Source organism: Hippocampus comes, unplaced genomic scaffold (genome assembly GCF_001891065.2).
Source record: "Hippocampus comes isolate QL1 unplaced genomic scaffold, H_comes_QL1_v1.1 scaffold45, whole genome shotgun sequence".
NCBI classification, from domain to species: domain Eukaryota; kingdom Metazoa; phylum Chordata; class Actinopteri; order Syngnathiformes; family Syngnathidae; genus Hippocampus; species Hippocampus comes.
In genome coordinates, this window is record NW_017805783.1 from 2,056,462 (window position 1) to 2,076,366 (window position 19,905).

At 42.5% G+C, this 19,905-nt stretch overlaps 1 protein-coding gene across 4 annotated transcripts in view; it reads right to left on the bottom strand.

Annotated features, from left to right (window-relative positions):
* Positions 1–366: 366 nt before the first annotated feature.
* sema4c (sema domain, immunoglobulin domain (Ig), transmembrane domain (TM) and short cytoplasmic domain, (semaphorin) 4C) overlaps positions 367–19,905 on the bottom strand; it is a 103,338-nt gene continuing 83,799 nt past the window's right edge. For all 4 annotated transcript variants that reach the window (XM_019885199.1, XM_019885197.1, XM_019885196.1 and 1 more), the window contains 11 exons: positions 19,695–19,791; positions 19,229–19,348; positions 16,298–16,449; positions 13,637–13,812; positions 12,158–12,302; positions 11,605–11,818; positions 5,896–6,011; positions 4,650–4,807; positions 4,169–4,260; positions 1,620–3,943; positions 367–1,533 (listed from right to left, as the gene is read on the bottom strand). In XM_019885199.1, the coding sequence (XP_019740758.1) occupies positions 3,048–3,943; positions 4,169–4,260; positions 4,650–4,807; positions 5,896–6,011; positions 11,605–11,818; positions 12,158–12,302; positions 13,637–13,812; positions 16,298–16,449; positions 19,229–19,348; positions 19,695–19,791 (2,166 nt within the window). In that variant the 3' untranslated portion in view covers positions 367–1,533; positions 1,620–3,047. The remainder of the gene's footprint in view (positions 1,534–1,619; positions 3,944–4,168; positions 4,261–4,649; positions 4,808–5,895; positions 6,012–11,604; positions 11,819–12,157; positions 12,303–13,636; positions 13,813–16,297; positions 16,450–19,228; positions 19,349–19,694; positions 19,792–19,905) is intronic.

Here is a 19,905-nt window from a genome sequence, read left to right on the forward strand (position 1 = left end):
ACAGTGCTTGTATATCGACTTTTTGCCTGCAAGTCCAAACAAAACATAAAAAAAATGGCCGAACAACAGCTTGTATCTTGAAAAACACAAAGGTAGCTTCACTCATATCTCAAGGCACCAATGTCTATTGTATACTGGCTGGCCATTTCTGATGAGACAGATCATCTGGCTTGTACAGTTTAAAAAAAAAATCACACTCAGCATTGCAATTTAATAGAAAAATTACCACCATTTTCAATTGTTAAAATGTAATTTTGGGTTGTTCAGTAAAAAAAAAAAACACCTCCAGAGTGAACATTTTATTTTTATACCTTCAGCATGAACTGGATGGACTGACTCTGAAAAAAACAAAAAAAAAGACACAAATCAAGTAGATCTCTTTTTTTATTTGTGTATATATACACACACACACATATAAAAAATAAGGGCATATGTACAATGATAATAAATATCAATGTGTTTGTACAACAAATAAGTTACTTAACATTACTTTAGAACAAACATAAAAGATTGATAAGATACAAGCAAAACTAGGTCAACTGGAATGAACACAAATGAAAATACCGCACTAGAGTGGTTATGGCAAACAAATGCGAAGTTTGAAGTCTTATAAGACATGCATTTTACTCCAACTAAAGACCTCTACTTGTTTAATCATTTTTTGTTTTTTTTTCCTTCAAAATGCAAAGTAAAGCAAAGGTTGATAACAGAAGAAATACTCAATAAGACATGACCAAGTACCAGTGTATTCAAAGAATGTGTTTTAACTTCGTCAAAGTCTTGAATACCATCAAGTGCACACATTCTAGCACTGATCTGCTTTCACTCAAAAGCTTCATATTTGGTTTTTGGCAGTTAACAAATGAAATAATGGTTTTGGTACATTTTTGAGCCTTCATAAAGAGGAACAAGAATCAGGTCCAAGAGATCACCGATGACAAGTAAACAGGAAACAAACAGGAAATCGATTAGCCTAAAGCAATTTTTTTCCTTGAGGGAACATTTTGCTGCAGTTAAAATATTCAGAATGCTTGCAGACATTAGCTCAGTGTTGCACAGTGGACGGACAGCTGAATATTGATCTGTTCCAGAAAAGTAACGTGTAAGGTTGGGGGGGCAACAGAAGAACATCTGCAGTCTACTTTGGCTTACCCAAAGGTGAAGTGATACGTGGAACAGCCATGAAACAAAATCCTTTCTTTGAACCAAAAAAGCAAGTCTTTTTTCCCCCTGAAAGAGTTCCTCATTAGTGTTTTACAATACTGTAGTGTTTCATATAAAAAAAAAAAAAAATCCAAAAAATGCTCAATCCAAAAAAACGCTTTTGTACAAGGATGATCGAAACGTACAGTCCTTTTGCTGTTGGTCATGCAATATGTTGGTCTGACGGCCGAGAACCTCTTTGACCAGGTCATTGGGATGCGTGCCATTATAAAACCCTGTCCACAGTGTTTTTAAAAACAACTCAATATTATATATAGAACTTCTTGCGCTGCTCTCCTGCGCAATGCAGACATGTCCCAAATAATCACCCTGTTTTGACAAAAGAGAGAAAAAAAACGTGTAAGATTGAGTAACAGTTCAAAAGTTCAACTGTTCATGAAAAAGTGAAAAAATACCTGTAACAGATTCAGTGGCGCTGTCCTACTCCAGCCTATCCATGTGGAAATAATTATTCCACCCTCCATGGAGGCCTTGTGTGTGTCTCAGTGTTCTTAACCTCTGCGTCCACAACACAACGATCCCAAATTGGTCTCGAGGCATCAGTAAGGGATGGGATTCGTGGTGTCCTGTTGCACACTTATTGACATTCAAAGCGTTGGGCGTGAGACTGAGCGCGGTCGTTTCCTTCTTTGCAGTGCCAGTTACCACTGTCACCGTACAAAACGTAAAGCACTTATTTGAAACATCCACAGCAGTCGCCACAGTGAGAGTTCAACTACATTCTCCATGCTTGTTGTCTTTGTGTTGCTGAAATGTGTGCAGTCTTTGTCTTATTGCTGAATGCCAACAGCATTTTCTTTTTCCAAGGGAATGAGCAAATCTCCAAAACAGCTGATCTCACATGTATTTTCAACAACACGTGGTTCTCATGCACTTTTAGTACATTGAAGGTGCTTTGAAGGTCACCGTGCAGGGTGCAGCCTGGAATGTAAGCATTTGTTCTTCACAAAAGTTAGACTTAAGTCACTTGACGACCACTTGAGGACTGCAGTGGTCCTCAAGAAATAAAAAAAAGGTCTAGGAGAAATGTCTTAATTCAAAGCAACCATCACAACAGACAAAGATTCACAAAGAAGAAAAAGAAAAGAAATTGGGCCAAAACATTTAGAGAGAATGTCCTTTGTTGAGCAACTCCGTTGTGTCTCATTTTCATTTCACTTCAATTGCTCTCTCATTGTCTCTCACGTCCTCACAGAGCTCCTCAGACGCCAATATGATTGTTTTCTTGCTTCAACATTAATTAGCCTCCGCTTGGCTCACCATTACAAATAAGGGAAGACAAGCTTCCGGTTTTAAGTGCAGTACAAGCTGAAAGAAAGACTGGAAGGAACAGAACTTGTTCTTGCCATCCATCAACTGATCTCAGCAAAGATGCTGGAAGTCTTACTTGGTCCGCCCAACATGAATTAAACGTGCTCCTCAGACAACATATAATGCCATTGGTTCGATTACCATGCCTACGGCGTACTCGTGTGCAAATACACAGTTTAGACAAATGGCTATTACACAGTGGAAGCAGAAGTCCAAGACTTGGTGGTGCACAGCACACAATAATTACGTGAGCACGTGTTGGCGACCCATGGGTGTGAGTGTCTATATTTAACATGCGATAAATGTCTACAGTGAGCCAAACAGGCATTGGCAGGGTGAGGGAAAGAGCATTGGTAGGTGACAACGTGTCACAGAATGAGAGAGAGAGAGAGAGAGAGAGAGAGAGAGAGAGAGAGAGAGAGAGAGAGAGAGAGAGCAGGCAGGCATCCTCAAAAGGAGGGAGGTAGGTTGGTTGTTTTGTTTTTTCCAACTCGAGGAAACGGGGAAAAGGCCTAGACCGACGACTCCTCTGGATTAGCGTCAGGCAGCACGCTCCTCTGCTGCAGAGTGCGCCTTAGCTCCTCTTTGAATGGGCTTGAGTAGTCGTTCCCACCCATGCCCAGGCCCCCCAGCCCGCCGCCACCAGCGCAAGACCCGCTAGCCCTCTCCTCCCCTGCTGTACTCAGGTTCAGGCGAATGTAGCCGTTGCTACCGGAGCCTCGGATGTTGGTGAGACTGAGACGGCTGGGGGAGTGGATGGGCTGGCCTGGAATGGCACTGGGTGACGCCGTGCTGCTGACGCTGTTGGGCCCCAGGGCGTGACCGGGAACAATTTTAAGCGAGCCGTCCGAGTAGTAGTAATTGGCACCCGTCTCCCAGAAACGGTCCTCGTCGGTGGGCATTTTGCTGGGCACAAAAGTGGGCGGCTCCTTTGGGAGGGTGATGGGATAGACCAGGGTACTTTCGAGAGGCTTCATGTCAGCCCCCTTCCCAAGGGCCAGTTTCAGTCTCCTGCGCAGGTAGAGCGCTGCAACCAAGAGCAGGAGGCAGGCGGCACCAAGGGTGATGACCAGCACCCAGAAGAGCCCCATGCTGCTGTCTGGAGCTCGAGCTTCCATGAAGACGGGAGCGCTTGCGACTACAGCCACTTGATAGCGCTCCGTTTGAAACTTCACACCCTGCTCCTCGGAATAGCAGATGTAGCGTCCCGCTTGGATTTGACCCGCCTCAGGTACAACAAGGGCCTTGAGGGCGCGGTCGAAGCGCGGCCCTCCGGCCTCTGGGTCGCCGAGGAGGAGCTCACGGTCGTTGACAACCCAGAAGGGCTGAGCGAGGTTAGAGATCAAGTGGCAGGGCAGCACCATGTCTGACCCCACCACCACTGTGACATTACGAAGGCGGGAGTGCTCTAGAGACAGACGGGGAAAGAAGGAGGGAAAGGAGACAAGAGAAATGTTCAGTATTCACATTCATATTCTGTTGTTAGCAATCTCTCGTCCACACAATTTACTCCGTGAAAGCCAAACGCATTCCCTCATTACATCGAGTCAATCCTCTTGATTTTCCAACTTGTTCATGCACTAACATTTAACCCCCACAAGGGGCCACTGTCGAGGCACACCCCATCACTCACCGGGGCTTGGGATGGAGACAGGCTTGTCAAACTTGGCTTTTCCACGGCTGAATCTCTCCAGCATGAGGTCTTGGGAGAGCGAAGACGTGGATCTGAAGTGGAGGGATAGAGCTCAAGTTCAATCATAGTCTTTTGCTAAAATGTACTCCTAACAACACTGGATCCAGTATCTGTACGGCATGCGGAAGGAATCAAACACTTTTGCAGTGCATAACCCAATGTGATCCATTTCTATCATCTATTGCCATTTCGTTTTTGCCAACAGCTAAATGTTTAAGGTTGGTAAAATACAAAGCTGTTAATAAATAAGTCTTTTGCTCTGGTTTGATCCTAGCAGTAAAAACACTTGTTTGCACAGGGTTCAATATAGATACCCTATTCCTTCGGTTTTTGTTTGGACTTTGGAAAGTACATAAACGGCCCTGTAAAGGATCAAGAAGGGCCCCCAGATTTAAATGAATGAATGAGTGTATAGTCGTACCCTCGGTGGAGGTCAATGCGAACACAAGCTCGACCCTCACTGTCCCAAGCGCAGTAGGGGTCCCTGGCGAGCAGACAGTCTGGCTGAGACTGATAGCGGCTGCAGTTGGCTAAGGGCAACTGGAGAACCTCTGAACGAGAGCCGATGTAGATGTACTTCTACGGGGAAACAATGAGAGAGAAAGGAGAACAGCAGACCAGAGACAGTTGAAGAGGAAGAAGAAGGATAAACAGAGAAAGTGAGAGAGCGAGAAAGAGAGAGAGATTCAATTGGGGTTGGAGGAGATAATGGGATAATCACTCTCAATTACAATAACATTTAGCCCACGACCCTCTTCCCAGTGCAATCTGGGCTGCACTAAACAAAAGTTGCTATAAAATGTCTGCTGAGGCTAAGTCAACATCAATGAGATAAAGAGTGGGTTTCGAGGGCTGGCCACAAAAAACAAGAACAACAAAAACCCGTCGATAAAGGGGGACAAGCCACCGTGGAGACTCAGGGAAAGACAGTGTCAACACAGGGCAAGCAGACTGAATAAACAGCAGGGGTTCAATTTACCACAGCGGCCACGGATTGTAATTACTGTTATTGTGAGGCGGGCTTTTGGATTCATGAGATGATATATAGGGCAGCTTGATGAAGTCAAAGTAAAAATAAATAATCAAATACAAATAGCGCTCAATATGGCATTGGCACAGGAATCCTGAGACACCTCAGGTATTGCGTCTCAGACGGTATTGAAATTTTCAATCTGATGTTGTAGATGGAAACTATCTGACAAATAAAAAAAAAAAAAACTGATTTTGTTGCACTGTTGTTCAAAGAAAATTTACCTAACTGGTAACCCACCACACATAATATCGAATGATCACAAATTGCTGCAATGATAATATATTTTGTCACAAAAATATGCTGCATTATGAGTTTAGACATAATGTTTTGAACTGAAATGTCTATATATAAAGCCAAATCATTGGGAAAAAAAAAAAACATTTCTGCATGGAAAAACTGGGAACATATTTCACAACAGTCAATCATTTGTCCCAGTTAGACTGCCTGGCATTTGTTTGAAAAATGATTACTTTGATTTTCTGCCTGCATGAACCAGGATGATATCATCATATTCATACATACAAATAACATATTAATCTGGGAACCTTTTTAGACATACAGTAGCTCCACTCGTGCAACACCAGAACATCTTACATCTTGTCACCACTGGGAGACAGCCAAAATGTGTATTTACCTTGGAGTGGGAAATAGTCAGGCTGTCTACTGGCTGCGCGATGTCAAACAGCTGGATTTCTTCGATCACATGGGCTTCAGAGCCCAAGATAACCACCCGCTGCAGCCAGCCTTCAGCTGCAACACACACAAGAGGAAGCGGAGGAGGAAAAACAAAGTGGATTAAACTAAGTTCACTTCTGTTTCATCGATTGTTTCAAAGCAAAACCCATTTAGCAAGCATGATGACACGATAGCGTCACCCTGAAAGGAAGGTGACAATATGTAACATAATTGCTCAGTCAATTCACTGAATTGGGAAAATATACACGTTTTTCTTTTTATTAAAATCAACACCACAAGGGCACACACCAGATAATGGTGTGCAAATTACTGACAAAATACATCTTTGAAATCATCAGCTGCCCACATAATGCCCCACTGTGAAGTACCATGAAGCACTGGCGGCGTGATTAAGCACCCCTATTGCGATATGGGGACGAATGATGGCATTATAAGGACAATTGTTGGCCTAAAATCTTTGGCATAGTGTGAAGAAAAAATAAACACATGACATGCTGCTGGTTCGATTCCCGGGCAGTGTTGCTATATCGAGCCACTGCCGTTCCCACGCATGGATTAAAAAATGCGGGGCTTGCATTGCGAAGGAGATCCAGTGTAAAGCAGTGCCAAACATATGCGAGTGGCTCACTGTGGTGACCAGAAGTCGGAACAGCAACTTTCAAAAACTTGGTAGAAGCAAACACACACCCACACAACAGGCACACAGTATGATCACACTCCTCTAATGCAGACGAGTGTTGAACAATTCCTAAATTCTCTGGCATAGTGTTATAATAAAAAAACATCGCCAACTATCATTTCTCCTTTCCGTCAGCTGCCGCTATGTTGTAGCTAATAGCTAATCAAGCCGGCAGCCCAACTGGCACAATGAGCACACGTCTGCCAAGGGCCCTGTTGAGTTTGTGCTGTGAAGCACAACGAGCGGGGATCTGCACTTGGCTCAGGAAAAGCGAGCATGTATTACAGGGCCTGTGTGTGTGTGCACCACTGTGAATGCATGTTGGCTTCATGGGTTGCCCGTACAAACACAGTGTCTGCCGCATCTAAACAGTCACATGTCATACAGCAGTCAGTTTACCACTGCGGCTATCTGATTGGTGGTTCCGCTTTCATTGACAACACTTGCTGCATTCAAGTAAACACCACCCCAAATTTTCTGTCTGATTCGTGATGAAGATACTTGTTGATTGTTTTTGACTTAAGCCAAAACAGGACACCAGCACATGGGCACGACGGCCACTCACAAGATTAAGTCGCGCATACGCTGACATTTACTTTGACGCATGAGGATGAATCTCAGCATGCAAATCAAGCGCTTATTTGAAACCCAGCTAAAATGTGGCCAGCTGGCGTGTTGTTTTCTGCCACCTAGCCCGTTGCCAGTACCTGTCCAAGTACATTGCCGAAGGCGGAAAATGCTCACCTCTTCAACAAATACAACAGTTTGTGCTGCTCATCTAAATGACAAACACAGGCCCCAATATTTATCAGGAAATGTGGAATATTGTTCTCGGCACTGTAATTTATGTTCACCACCTGGACACCATATATCCCAGAATTGAGGAAAATAACACATTATTAACTTTAAAATCTATATTTCCATCAAGCGGTATTATTCAACTCGACTTAAAATGTCATAATTTTGGATAAATAAACTTGACGAAGTACAGTGGAATCACATGTGCGCACATGCGGAATCACATTTCCTCTAATTTATTCACTGTATTAATGATACTAGGTAGCCAGTCAACCCCCAAAGAAAATTTCCCTCCCTTTGTTCACCATCACTTTTTCCTCACAAAACAATTTGGACTCATCGTGATTCGTGTCTTGTAGTACACCAGGTTTATTGGAGAGGAAGTATGCATTGATAGCCCTCTTTGCCATTGCTCATCATTGACAAGAGCGATGTGAAAGCTATACGTTTGCATGATAGCACCAACCAGAACTGCCTCTTTTGAAATATTGGCTAATCACAGTTTGTGATATGGCCTTCAAATAAAATCCTGGATTCCATCCCACCCCCAAAAATCCATCCATCCATCCATCCATTTTCAACATCACTCATCCCGAACAGGGTGCCCCCAAAAATCCATCCAGCCATCCATTTTCAACATCACTCATCCCGAACAGGGTCATGGGGAGTTGCTGGAGTCTATCCCAGCAGACTTCGGGCGGAAGGCAGACTACACCCTGAATCGGTCGCCAGTCAGTCGCAGGGCACAGACAGAGACAAACAACCATTCACATCCACATTCACACTGTCATTGAGTGGGAACCGATCCCACGCTGCCCGCACAGAAGTGTGGCGTGTGTACCATGACACTATCAGCGATGTCCCCCAAAAATCCAAATTCCAATTTTAATAAAAATGTAATCTTTTAATAGAAACTGAAGTGTCCCATTTAAAAACAATGAAACATTAAAAATGTTCAACAATGTAACATCAAAAATATTCCCTTTGGGATGAACAGGAAACAACTAAATTGTCGCCTAACATAAAATAAATGAAAAGTCCTGCTTCCAAACAAAATAAAACTTTATCCATGAAAATCCTGCAATGAGTAACACTTGTGTTACATGGCAGGTCGGATACCTAGTTTTTAATTAATGACATTTTTGTAAATTAAGCGTTTTTGTAAATCTACAACATGATGCTTTAGATCCGAATGTTCAACCAATCGAATCAAGTCTACTGGCCCGCTGTGCACTGATCCCAAGTCAACTGTGAGGGATGTAGCGGAGGAAAAAAGGAAAGAAAACTTTTTGGGGTGTATGCGTGTGTTTTTATTCGCTATTTTCTGTTAATAAAAAAAAATCTGTTCTGTTAAAAGAGTAGGTCGCCTTTAACCGAAGTAGCACGTGACCTTCATGACATGAGTTGATAGTAGTCAGCAGTCACTTACAGCCAGAAGTCAGAGCCCTGAAGATATGCTTTGTTTATTCTCATCCAAAGCTTGTTTTCTCTCCAATGCAAATACGGCATTGGCAAAGAAACAGAATCTGGAGTGACATTTGAAAACACGGCAGCCGATAGCTCCGCAAAAATGGCGTTGCACGCTACAAATGTAGGTCCCTGCCAGGTCTCCCATTAAGGTAGGGAGTGATGTCCTTTTTTTCAAACTCGGAGATCTACTCATTTTGTACCTAGTTCATTTTATGTGTTGTTCACGTTTGGGTCAGTTATGGCTATTGTACATCATGTCATTTGGGGTGCGCGTGTGTGAATGTGCGCTTGTGAGAGAGAATCAGAGAGAGTGATGTGATGTCAAGTGGTTATATGACAAGAAAAAGTGTTGCGATGTTAATTACCGCAGGCAAGGAAAGGTGTGTGGGTTTGAGATGTTGACATTGAACTGGTGGATCGTGGGAGCACGGCTATGCTGCTGTAATGTTCACACTTCCTTGATGCGCTTTTCTTATGAAGTTACACCACCATGAAGTACAGTGCATCCGGAGAATATTTACAGCGCTTCCCTTTTTCCACATTTTGTTGTAGCTTCATCCCAACATAGAATAAATTAATTTTCATCCATTTTTCCTTCAAAATTCAAAAATGAGAACATGAAAACATAAATTAAAAAATATAAAATAAAATAAAATATCACATGTACATAGTTTCATAGTTATCCACAGCCTTTGCCCAATACTATTAAAGATAAGTGTTATCAATAATATTGTTGATGCACCTTTGGCAGTCATAACAACCTCAAGTTATGCCACAAGCTCGGTACACCTATCTACGGGCAGTTTCGCCAATTCCTCTTTGCAGCATCTCTCAGGCTCCATCGAGCTGGATCGGGAAAGATCCCTTGAGAGATGTTCGCTTGGATTCAAGTCTGGACTTTGGCTGGACCACTAAGGACATTCACAGATGGCCCTTTTCCACCATGATTGTGCTAGTGCTAGTTCCCGGCTAGTGCCCATGTTAGCACCAGTTTTTTCTTTTTCCACCACTGGAATTAAAGCTGGCCCCAATTATTTGTTGAGCCATGCCCTTTTCCACCACGATTGTGCTAGTGCTAGTTCCCGGCTAGTGCCCAGGTTAGCACCAGTGTTTTTCTTTTTCCACCATTGGAATTAAAGCTGGCCCCAATTATTTGTTGAGCCAGACTCTGACACCAACTACATCAGGGGGTGGTGGGCGGGGAGCGGGGCTATCATGACGATCACAGATGTAGAGGAATGACTCAGATCGCGAATGTGCCCAGATAGCATGCAATGTCCGACTTGAAGCCCCTCCTGATTATCTACAATGAATAAGAAATATATAAGCGTACTTAGAGTCGCCCTATTGGAAGGTAAACCTTCGCCCCAATTTGAAGTCCTGAGCACTCTGGAGTAGATTCTCATCCAGGATATGTCTGTACATTGCTGCATTCGTTTTCCCCTCAATCCTGACTAGCCACCCAAGGATGATACGTGGAAACGTAATGCACCAATTTTGAGCTTTCTAGCAAAGACTGTGAGAATATTTATGTACATGTGATTTCTGAGTTCTATTTTTTTAATACATTTGCAAAAACATTGGAGAAACTTTGTCATCATGGGATGTTGTGTGTAGAATTTTGAGGAAAACAATGATTCACTTTTGCAATGAGGTAGTAACATTACAAAATGTGGATCAAGTGAACCGCTGTGATGCAACTTTTTTGGATGCAATGTAGCCAGGTAAACAGTGATACACATTCACTTGATGAATATAAAACACACACACGCACGCGCACACACACTGTACTATTAATAATAAGTGTGAATGTGTTACCCTGTATTCATATGAATAAACAATAGGACAGATTATACCGTATGTAGTTTCAGACAAACCTACCAATTAAATAGGTCAGACACGCACGCACACACACACTGTACTATTAATAATAAGTGTGAATGTGTTACCCTGTATTCATATGAATAAACAATAGGACAGATTATACCGTATGTAGTTTCAGACAAACCTACCAATTAAATAGGTCAGTGTCAGCACAATACACTGGCAACTTGATTGACAATGTCCAGAGTCATCGACTCATTTCATTACTGAACATTTTGTCACATGAAAACACTGTCAAAAAATTCCGCTAATATTGTCTGTTTCTTAGAGGATGACTTTTTTCCGCTCTTGTGTCGCACACAGAGCAACATTTGCTGCCGAGTGTCTGCATGCTGAAATAATTTGGTTGTGGTTCTCGCTTTGGTTTCAATAATTTGCAGCCGGCTGTTTGAATCTCACTGTCTGACGTCGCAAACCCAAACTTCTTCCAAATGAGTGACAAAACAGTGCCTCTTTATCAACTAGATCTTCTGTTCGCCACGATGTCAACAGTCTTGACAATCACAAACGAAGAAGAAGCAAACATTTTTTTAAATGATGTTAGTAAAGGGAAGAAAAAAAAAAGGTAAATTTACTTGTCGCACCCAGGAGTAGATGAAAAATTGAGTTGCACTGTCTTGAATTTTGGGGGCAAAATGTGACCATCTAGGGGCAGTCTGGAGCCCTGATTAGCTGAGCACTCAAGAGTACTGAAGTGAATCTAAAGCCACTCCACCAGTCCAGGACAGTACACCACCAATGCTAACCAAGAGAAAAATGCCAAATATCGCACAAATTACAGTTCTCGGGGGAAACTAGAAATGATGTAGTTTTTACCTGTGCCAAGGAAGAGAACGTTGTAGGCTCTTTGGTCTAGACCAATAACCCGATCCACAACCAGCCTTGTGAAGTTCACACCCTTGGTGAGAAGCAGGGGGCGAGCAAGTACTTTGTTCTCCATCAGCGGGTGCTTTTTGGCAAAGTTGAGCGTTGCATCAGGTAGCTGCAGAGAGCTGTTGTAGCCGCTTTCCCTGTCTGAGTTCGTTATACACTGCAGTACAGATGGGGGGGAGCAAAAGACACGGGAGGAGAGGAATGGATGCAAGGCAGAAGAGAGATTTAAGAGGGGAAGAGAAAGATGAGTTCATTGTGAAAGGGACAAGAAGAAAACAGAAAGGGAGAAAACCTTTAAGCATCCTGTTTTTGTTTTTCCAATCGTTTTTTGTTATCTACACCCACGCCCTGCCATTAGACCGCTTTCTGTGTATTTTCCCTGTCATCCTGGATCATTACACTCACAGCTTTTCTTATCTTGTCACCTCTGTTTTCCAACATAATTCCATCACACCACAAGAGTATAACCATCTTTCCTTCCTTCAATGTTTCTTACCGATCCAGGCCGTGGGTTGGGAACAGGTCCAGTATAGCGCCCCCACCTTTGGGATGCCTCCCTGTATTCCTTGTAGGAGCCTTCAAACACCTTCTTCACATCACTGATCTGGTACTGACATACCGCCGACACGTCCACGTCACCCCTGAAACATTGCAGGGAAGGGAAGAAGTTACTGATGTGCGGTGGCATAAAAGGAGAGAGACGGATTAGCTGTCATCCCATGGTGAGAGGTGACGTTTTGCTTGCGAGAAGCGTCTGTGCTGCAGCACACCCAGCACGGCAAAAGAAGAGTGGGAGTTATACCACACAGAAAAATAGCAAAGGGAGAGTAAAATAAACTGTCATTGTTCAGGAATAAAGATAAGTGTTATCAATATAGATTGACAAGTGTTAACTATAAAATATGCCTTAATTGTCTTCTTTAAACCGTAAACAAATGTGACAACGTACACTTTATTTAAAAAGTCCATAGATGGACATTTATTCATTGCGGGTGTGACAGTTATCCCTTGATCGAATAAGTAACCGTGTTTGACAGTAAACTAAGTGACTTCAAAATGGACTCTGGATCTTTCGGCCTTGCACTGTGAGGTACATGCCTTTGTGATTGCCAAAGCACAGGTCCTTGGTTTAATAGGATGAATTTAATCTTAACACAGCACTGGTATTTTAGCATGTCAAAAAGATAGCAGATTAGTTCAGATAATGACTAAAAGTGTAAGTCATTGTTTGAATAGTGTCAAATTATCTTCGTGTTATCTTCTTTCAAAAGCTTGGGGGCTTGAAGGAATCCCCAGCAAATCAGAAGGAGAAAAAAAGGATTGGGATTCATTTCACTGAATGGAGAACCAAAGCTTTAAGTTCAAAGCTGGTTACGTGATATCTCAACAAGGAATACAAAAGTCTCCAGTTTGAAGAACAATGCCTCTAGACGGGGAATGTCTCAATTTCCAAAAAGAAAACCTCCTGCCCTTGCTCGTGTTTCCTTTGTTGTCGAACTTAGAATGGCCCAAAATTGACATTTGCGCTTCTTTAATGATAGTACACTCTGTCTGTCTGTCTGTCTGTCTCTCATTTATCCAAGTATGCATCCATCCATCCGTCAATCAGTTTATCGATCCACTGCGTTTAGATCAAGATTAAGATGGGTCGGATGCCCTAATTACTGGCAAGCAGAAACAACATTTATTGGTCTTTCTTTATGATCATTGTAAAAGTATGACAACCAATGCCTGTTGCCCGCTTTGATTTTTGGTTGGTTGATTTGATCAGTGAATGAAATTCAAAATTATGGCATAAATACCACATATTTTGAATAATTTATTGGAGCCATGTATTGTCTTGCCTTGTATCAGAATTAAATAATAGTACTGTTTGTTATCATGCACCAGCCGATTGGCATCATAATATTCCAAACTGGTTATGATTTTTTTTTTTTTGGGTGGTCATTTTCACCACTGGTGTGTTAAGAATCACCATTGAGCGTGAAAAATGCCGAAGAAGGTAGTCCCCCTCCAGTCCTGCCCCGGTAGTGTGAAGACAGCCCGGAGGTTGTTGAAGGACACATGACGCTCGGGGAGGGAACAGTCCAGCCGAGCCTTTTGGAAGGTGGTCCATTTTTTCTGCAGGGTCCGGCTGCCACCAAGATCACCCTGAAGAGGAGACATGCCAGGTCATATGAGAGCCCTTCCAAGTTTGAAGTCGTCAGTGCACATTTCGACAAATAACCATTTTTTGAGCATCGGCAGCACTTGAATATTGCACATGCTGAAATAACCATTCACGAGCATTTTCTGAGCATCGGCAGCACTTGAATATTGCACATGCTGATGAGGAGTCATATCAACTGCTTTGATCATCAGCTAAAGACATCAGTGTCAGGAAAATAATGATTCACTATTCGGTTACCCTGAACACAGCATACCAATTTTGATATAACACCCACAGAAAAGCCATTGTGCCAAAGAATGTCATTCTCATTGTCCTCGGTGATAGTGTGTGCTCAAGGGAAAAGATAAAGAACATCTCAATGGTGATAATATAGCCGTTGGAATGAGACATAACACACTGGTGCAAAACCAATATCAGCAGGATGGATTGAATTATTCATTGCTCCAGTGCTTATCAAGTGTGGGCATCTGTTTCTAATTTCATTCAAAGAGGTTTATTGTTCTTCATGGACAGACATTAAAGGGCATTATGACACACATCTTCACCCTGTTAACAATTAGAGCTCAATTTTCATCGACGGTGCATGTGCGAATGCTGCCGTATCCTGATTTTCATGCAGGCGTAAGCCTCACTGCACGTGTTTGCCAATTTGGCAGATCGCTAAACTGAAAGTTGCGATGCGCCAAGGGTGTGCCCTTGCAGATACGCCCAGACAAGTTGGTGATAGAAAATCAGTTGAAACTTATGCCTGTTCGGACCTCGACTGAATACTGGGGCTGGTAGTCGAATGCTATTTTGGTCAATTTGACCGGGGCACAGACAGACAATCATTCATAAATATGCCAAAGGCAGGCATCAAACCCTATGATTCATTGAAAGCATTATTATTATTATTATTATTATAATACTTTTCAAATCATCCCCGGGGTTGGGGCGATACACAAACAATCGGGAAACATTTGTCAGCTGTATTTGGCCCACTTGAAACATTTGAGATGATATGGTTGCATGCAAAATGCTTCAGTTAAAGGCGATTCAACTCAAACAAACAAGAACTTCTGTCTTTTTGACTAATAACAAGGGCCAGTTCACCACTGCAGGAAAATAAATCTGGCTGTACTACATAGAACAAAGTATCGCGACAAAGCCATTCATCAACCATTTGGGGAAGGCTCACTTCTGTCCCAGCATAGTTACGCACAGCAAACACACAGTGCACAAAGCCAAGTCCTTGAAAATATTAATGTATCATTGTATATGTCATCAGTCCGACACTAATTCATAGAATGCCTTGACATTCTTGAGCTTTTATGTCCTCACTTCATTTCAAGACACCAAAATGCAGAAAAAACATCCCCAAAACATAGAGGAAAGAATATTACGGAAGAAGCACAGTTGGTAGAATGCTGTTTTCTTTCGTTATCTTTCACATTAATCAAATTGCAAAAAGTCTCGCATTTTGTCAAATCAGGCCAAATGACATTCTCCCAGAAGCTTTGTGGCTAGTCAAAAGGGGCTTTCAGACCGCAGGACCCAATCCCGCAACTTTCCTCTGTACCCACGTAGTTTATGTAATCCCCTTGTTCACACACAAAAGTGCTTCCTGGTCTGGAAGGTTCCGTAAGGGTCTTCCTAAGTACGTACCTACAAGCCACTCTGGTCTTTGTGTACTTATTTGGAACACTTTGAGGCGGAGGACTGTGCTAACGAACATATGGACCATGGGCTGCAACCAGGGGGTCAATCCGGCCCGTCAAACAGGGTTACAAGAGCCTACTTGTGATACTTGGATGAATTTACCTGGTATGCTGAAATTTGCCCCTTGAGACCTCTGCTTTCGACAAACTTGAGAGTAAGACTAGATGCTACCGGCTGTTTGAACAAGAACATGTTTTCATCTGTAATCACCATCAATAAAATAAAACTGGGCGGTATATGACATTCCAAAACTGTCTGCAACTCGAGAAGTGACGCTTGATATTGATTCACTTGTGCGGGCTGAAAGATTACAGTAGTCTAGCCTCGAGTTGGGCGATGTGATGATATACAGAGCAGTATATCGCGAAGATGATAGATATCATTTTATTGTGTCACTTTTTCTATTATTGTGTTATCCACCCAGTTGAGATACAAGGGTTGAGAAAGGTCGGCGGCTTCAACCCTTTTTGCCAAACTAAGCAGGCGGATAATTAAAATTTAGTGGGCCGTAACTCCCAAACCCCTGCTCTGATTTACCAAAAAATTGACATTTGGTGTTGTTCCATCACTATCACCAAGTCGATTCATTCAACTCATAATCCGCTTGTTTGCATTTTTCAGATTTGGGGGGTGATTTAGCATGGAATGACCTTTAGCCTGTATGTGGTCCCCCAGCCACAATGTGGTTGACAAACCTGTCCTAACCAAACAAAACAAACTGAAAAACCATGAGATTTGGCTTCATCTTTTCCGTGGGTTGAAGGTTACCTTGCAGACGCGAGCCACTCTCGCCACATTGAGCTCAATGTCGCAGTCCAGCTCCAATGCTCGCTCACCAAAGAAGAAATAGATTTTGTCGTCGTCACCCTCCTTACTGCCGCTGCTCTCTCGAACTAAGGCTGAACCCACAAAGTCTGGTTCTACACACACACACACACACACACACACACACACACACACACACACACACACACACACACACACACGCACACACACACACAAAGCAACACCAGTATTACAAGACAGATCGACAATCTATCTGTAACCTTTTGTTACTTCCCCATTGCTTCTTAATTGACAGCAATGCAATGAGTCTCACATTTTTTGCATACTTGGATGTAATTCTTTTCATGTTGTGAATGATCTTGACATTTTATTACACGCCATTACCTGGCCACAGTGCTGATTGCATTATTTTCAACAGATACTGTCTACCTCTAAAGCAGTACATTAAGCCACAATGGGACACAAAAGAAATGGCCTAAACTTTAGCTAATGTACCGGTAATACTTTTACACTCGTTCTCATCTGTACATTTCCTCGCTCACGAATTCTCTTTAACTCTCCGTCTATTGGCTCTTAGCCAACCGTAATGTCTGCCCTTTCATTACCAATTCCACTTGCTGTGACTTCATTGTCTTCTCCCTTCATTTCTTACATGTCTCATTTCTTTCCTTCAAAAGATAACAAAATGAAATGGTGAGCTGTGCTGTATTTCCTGAACTCATTCGTTTTGTCTTTTGTTCTTTGACGTTTCTGGCTTTTTTTCCTTTAATTAAAATCTGTCCCTGTCTTTTGTTTCTGGCTTTTTTTCCTTTAATTAAAATCTGTCCAAACTGGCGCTATTGGCTATTTAATTTATTTTATGTGGTCACCGTAATTCATTCACGTGTCACAGCAGTGAATTACGCTTATCCTGCTGAAAAATACATTTGTGAAATGACGACGTTTAAGAAAATTGCTGCTCTAACGAGGACCAACTGGAGAAAAAGAGCTGAAACATTTTCTGAAACTGCAACAAATAAAGTAAGTCTTGAGTAATACGTGCCGATTGTTTTTTTTACCGGTTGCAGTAGACAAGGGAAGGAATGTGCATATGAATTTTGGTGGTGTGTTTTCAGATATTTAGCGACGCTGAATGTCAACAATTAGCTTTTGGCGACCGATACAACCAAGTCTAGCAATATGAAATTATCTTATACCAGAAAGAAGATAATTTTGTTTGCTATCCTTGGGTGGATCAGTGGGTGCCCTGAGAGCGGTAGTGGTGTTATCCCGTTAGCTGTGGGGAGGCTAATGGCTGCCTGCCTCTTGAGTGGAACAAATCTTTAGCATCGCGAAATATCTGTGGAAGCCGCCTATTTGCCACCAAATTTCATATGCACATTCATGCTCTTGTCCTCTTCAACCTACAAGAGGGGCGCCACGTCGTGGTCGTCCTCCCTCCAGACCTCCGTGTCACGGACGCCTGCTTCTCAGACAGCTGAGGAGCTCCATTGGATTGTGGTCGCTTGCCATTCCTGCAGCTGCAGCAGGCCGACCGCTAATTCTGTCCGGGCAGAGAAGCAGCTCTGTGTCACGGAGCTAAAGTGGCCAGTTGGAAAGCGTCAATTTTGGATATACAGCGATGCGTCAAGCCTTGGCCTGGGTAAAGTTTCAAACTTGGACTGTGAAAAATCCAGCGTGCCTGCGTGTGATCCGAGTGAGGATTTACGCTGCATGGATGGACAGATTTTGAAAAACTCGGAGCACCAGACTTCCAGACAAGAGGCCGACCCTGCAGTTGAGTGTGGCCATTTAGAGCGCCGCATTTTTGGACTGGCGGTGAAGAGCGTACCACTGGAGGTGGACTTTGAATGAAAAAAAAAACTAAGTCAAGCTAACCCTTAAAGATTTAAATGTAATATATAATAACCAATAAACAACGGAGTTGACGAAAAGCCTGTCGGAACACATGCTTATATCTTGGGGACTTGTCAACGAAAGCAAATGTGGCATGAGAGAAAATGCGTGTAAAATGCTATTTTCCTCAATCTCTTGTAAAAAAAAAAAAAAAAAGCCATGGCAAATTGAATCCTTGTGATATTATCAGAGGTTGAAGTGGGAATAAGTAAGGATGCCTACATACATTTTGGTGATGATCATCACCGTTTTAGGAAATTATTAGCAATGTATGTACAATGATTTTGAATGAACAAATCGTGTCCGGTTCCTCCGCTGGGAAGCAGGGGGTGGGCATAGCTAACTAGAAAGGGACGTTTGGAGAGTCGTGAACTACTTACTGATTTCTCCATAACATCGTGATACAATTAAAAATATAAGCTAATATAATTTTCGTTATCAAGAAAAATACATAAATTGAGCATCCTTGCTGGATAATCTCTTTCGGGTGGGAAATGCCAATTTAAAGGTTATGTTTACTCTGCCTATTTTTATTATCCTGTTGTAGTTAAGGCACTTATTTCACTGTTGCTAATGCAATGCTTTTATCCAGAAATATTTAATGAACCTTAATTTCTGCTCTCATAATCTGCATAACAACTTTGCAAATACAGTCAAACCTCGGTTTTCGAACGTCTCGGTTCTCGACCAATTCGGTTTGCGACCAAAAATTTCAAGTTTTTTTTATGCCTCGGATGACGAACAAATTTCGGTTCTCGAACAAACTGAGCGCACTTGAATGCACCATTTGACTCCTCTCGCCTTCCTTACACGAGGAAGTGACGCTTCCTCGTATTGCTTTCCATTGTGAGCAGACGTGTTCAGTAAACATTTTTATTTTAAAAACAATTTCGGTTTTCGAACAGCCTTCTGCAACGGATTATGGACGAAAACCGAGGGTTGACTGTATTTTACTTCTAATATGTCATACGTGCAATACTATTTGTATTTGCAATGTTTTTCTCCTAAGACACTTACCATTGAGCCATGCCGGCAAGTATTCACTCTTCATACTATAGTGCTGTTGGCCCAAGTTCCTTTGTATGACTGGCTCAGTTCCCAAGAAGTTGTTGAGCGTGGCAGAGTAGAGCTCCTTGTCTGAACCAACAAAAAAGTATTCGTTGAAATCAAACTCAAATTAAAATATCGTAGGTAAACAGTCCATTGGAGGAACAAAAATGAAGAGTGGGTTCCTATGGGTTCAGTTAAACCATGCACTCTGAATTGAATGCTGCATGCAAAGTTACAGTGGACTTCTGGACCCTCTGTGCAACTACAGTACATGGCAACAAACCAAAGTGGAAAGTGTGCAGGAGTACTTTGTCGAGATTTGATGTATGTTTTGGGCCTCTGCTATCGCTGTAAATCATGTTGTTCCTCAACTCATAGTGCAGCTGAAATGGAAGCGCGTACGCACATATACATGCACTCATCAATGACTCACCTACTATAAGGCCAGTGTGGCCCTTGGCAGGGTCATAAGGACATTTGCCCTTCCCGTCATCCAGGACAGCACCGCTGAGACTGAAATAATCTGCATTCTGCACATATACACATACACATCCGGTCGAAAGTGGGTGGTTCATTCATGTTTTATGACAATATGTATGACACAAGGCTACATAGCATGTTTTCCAATCTCGTGTTCACACATC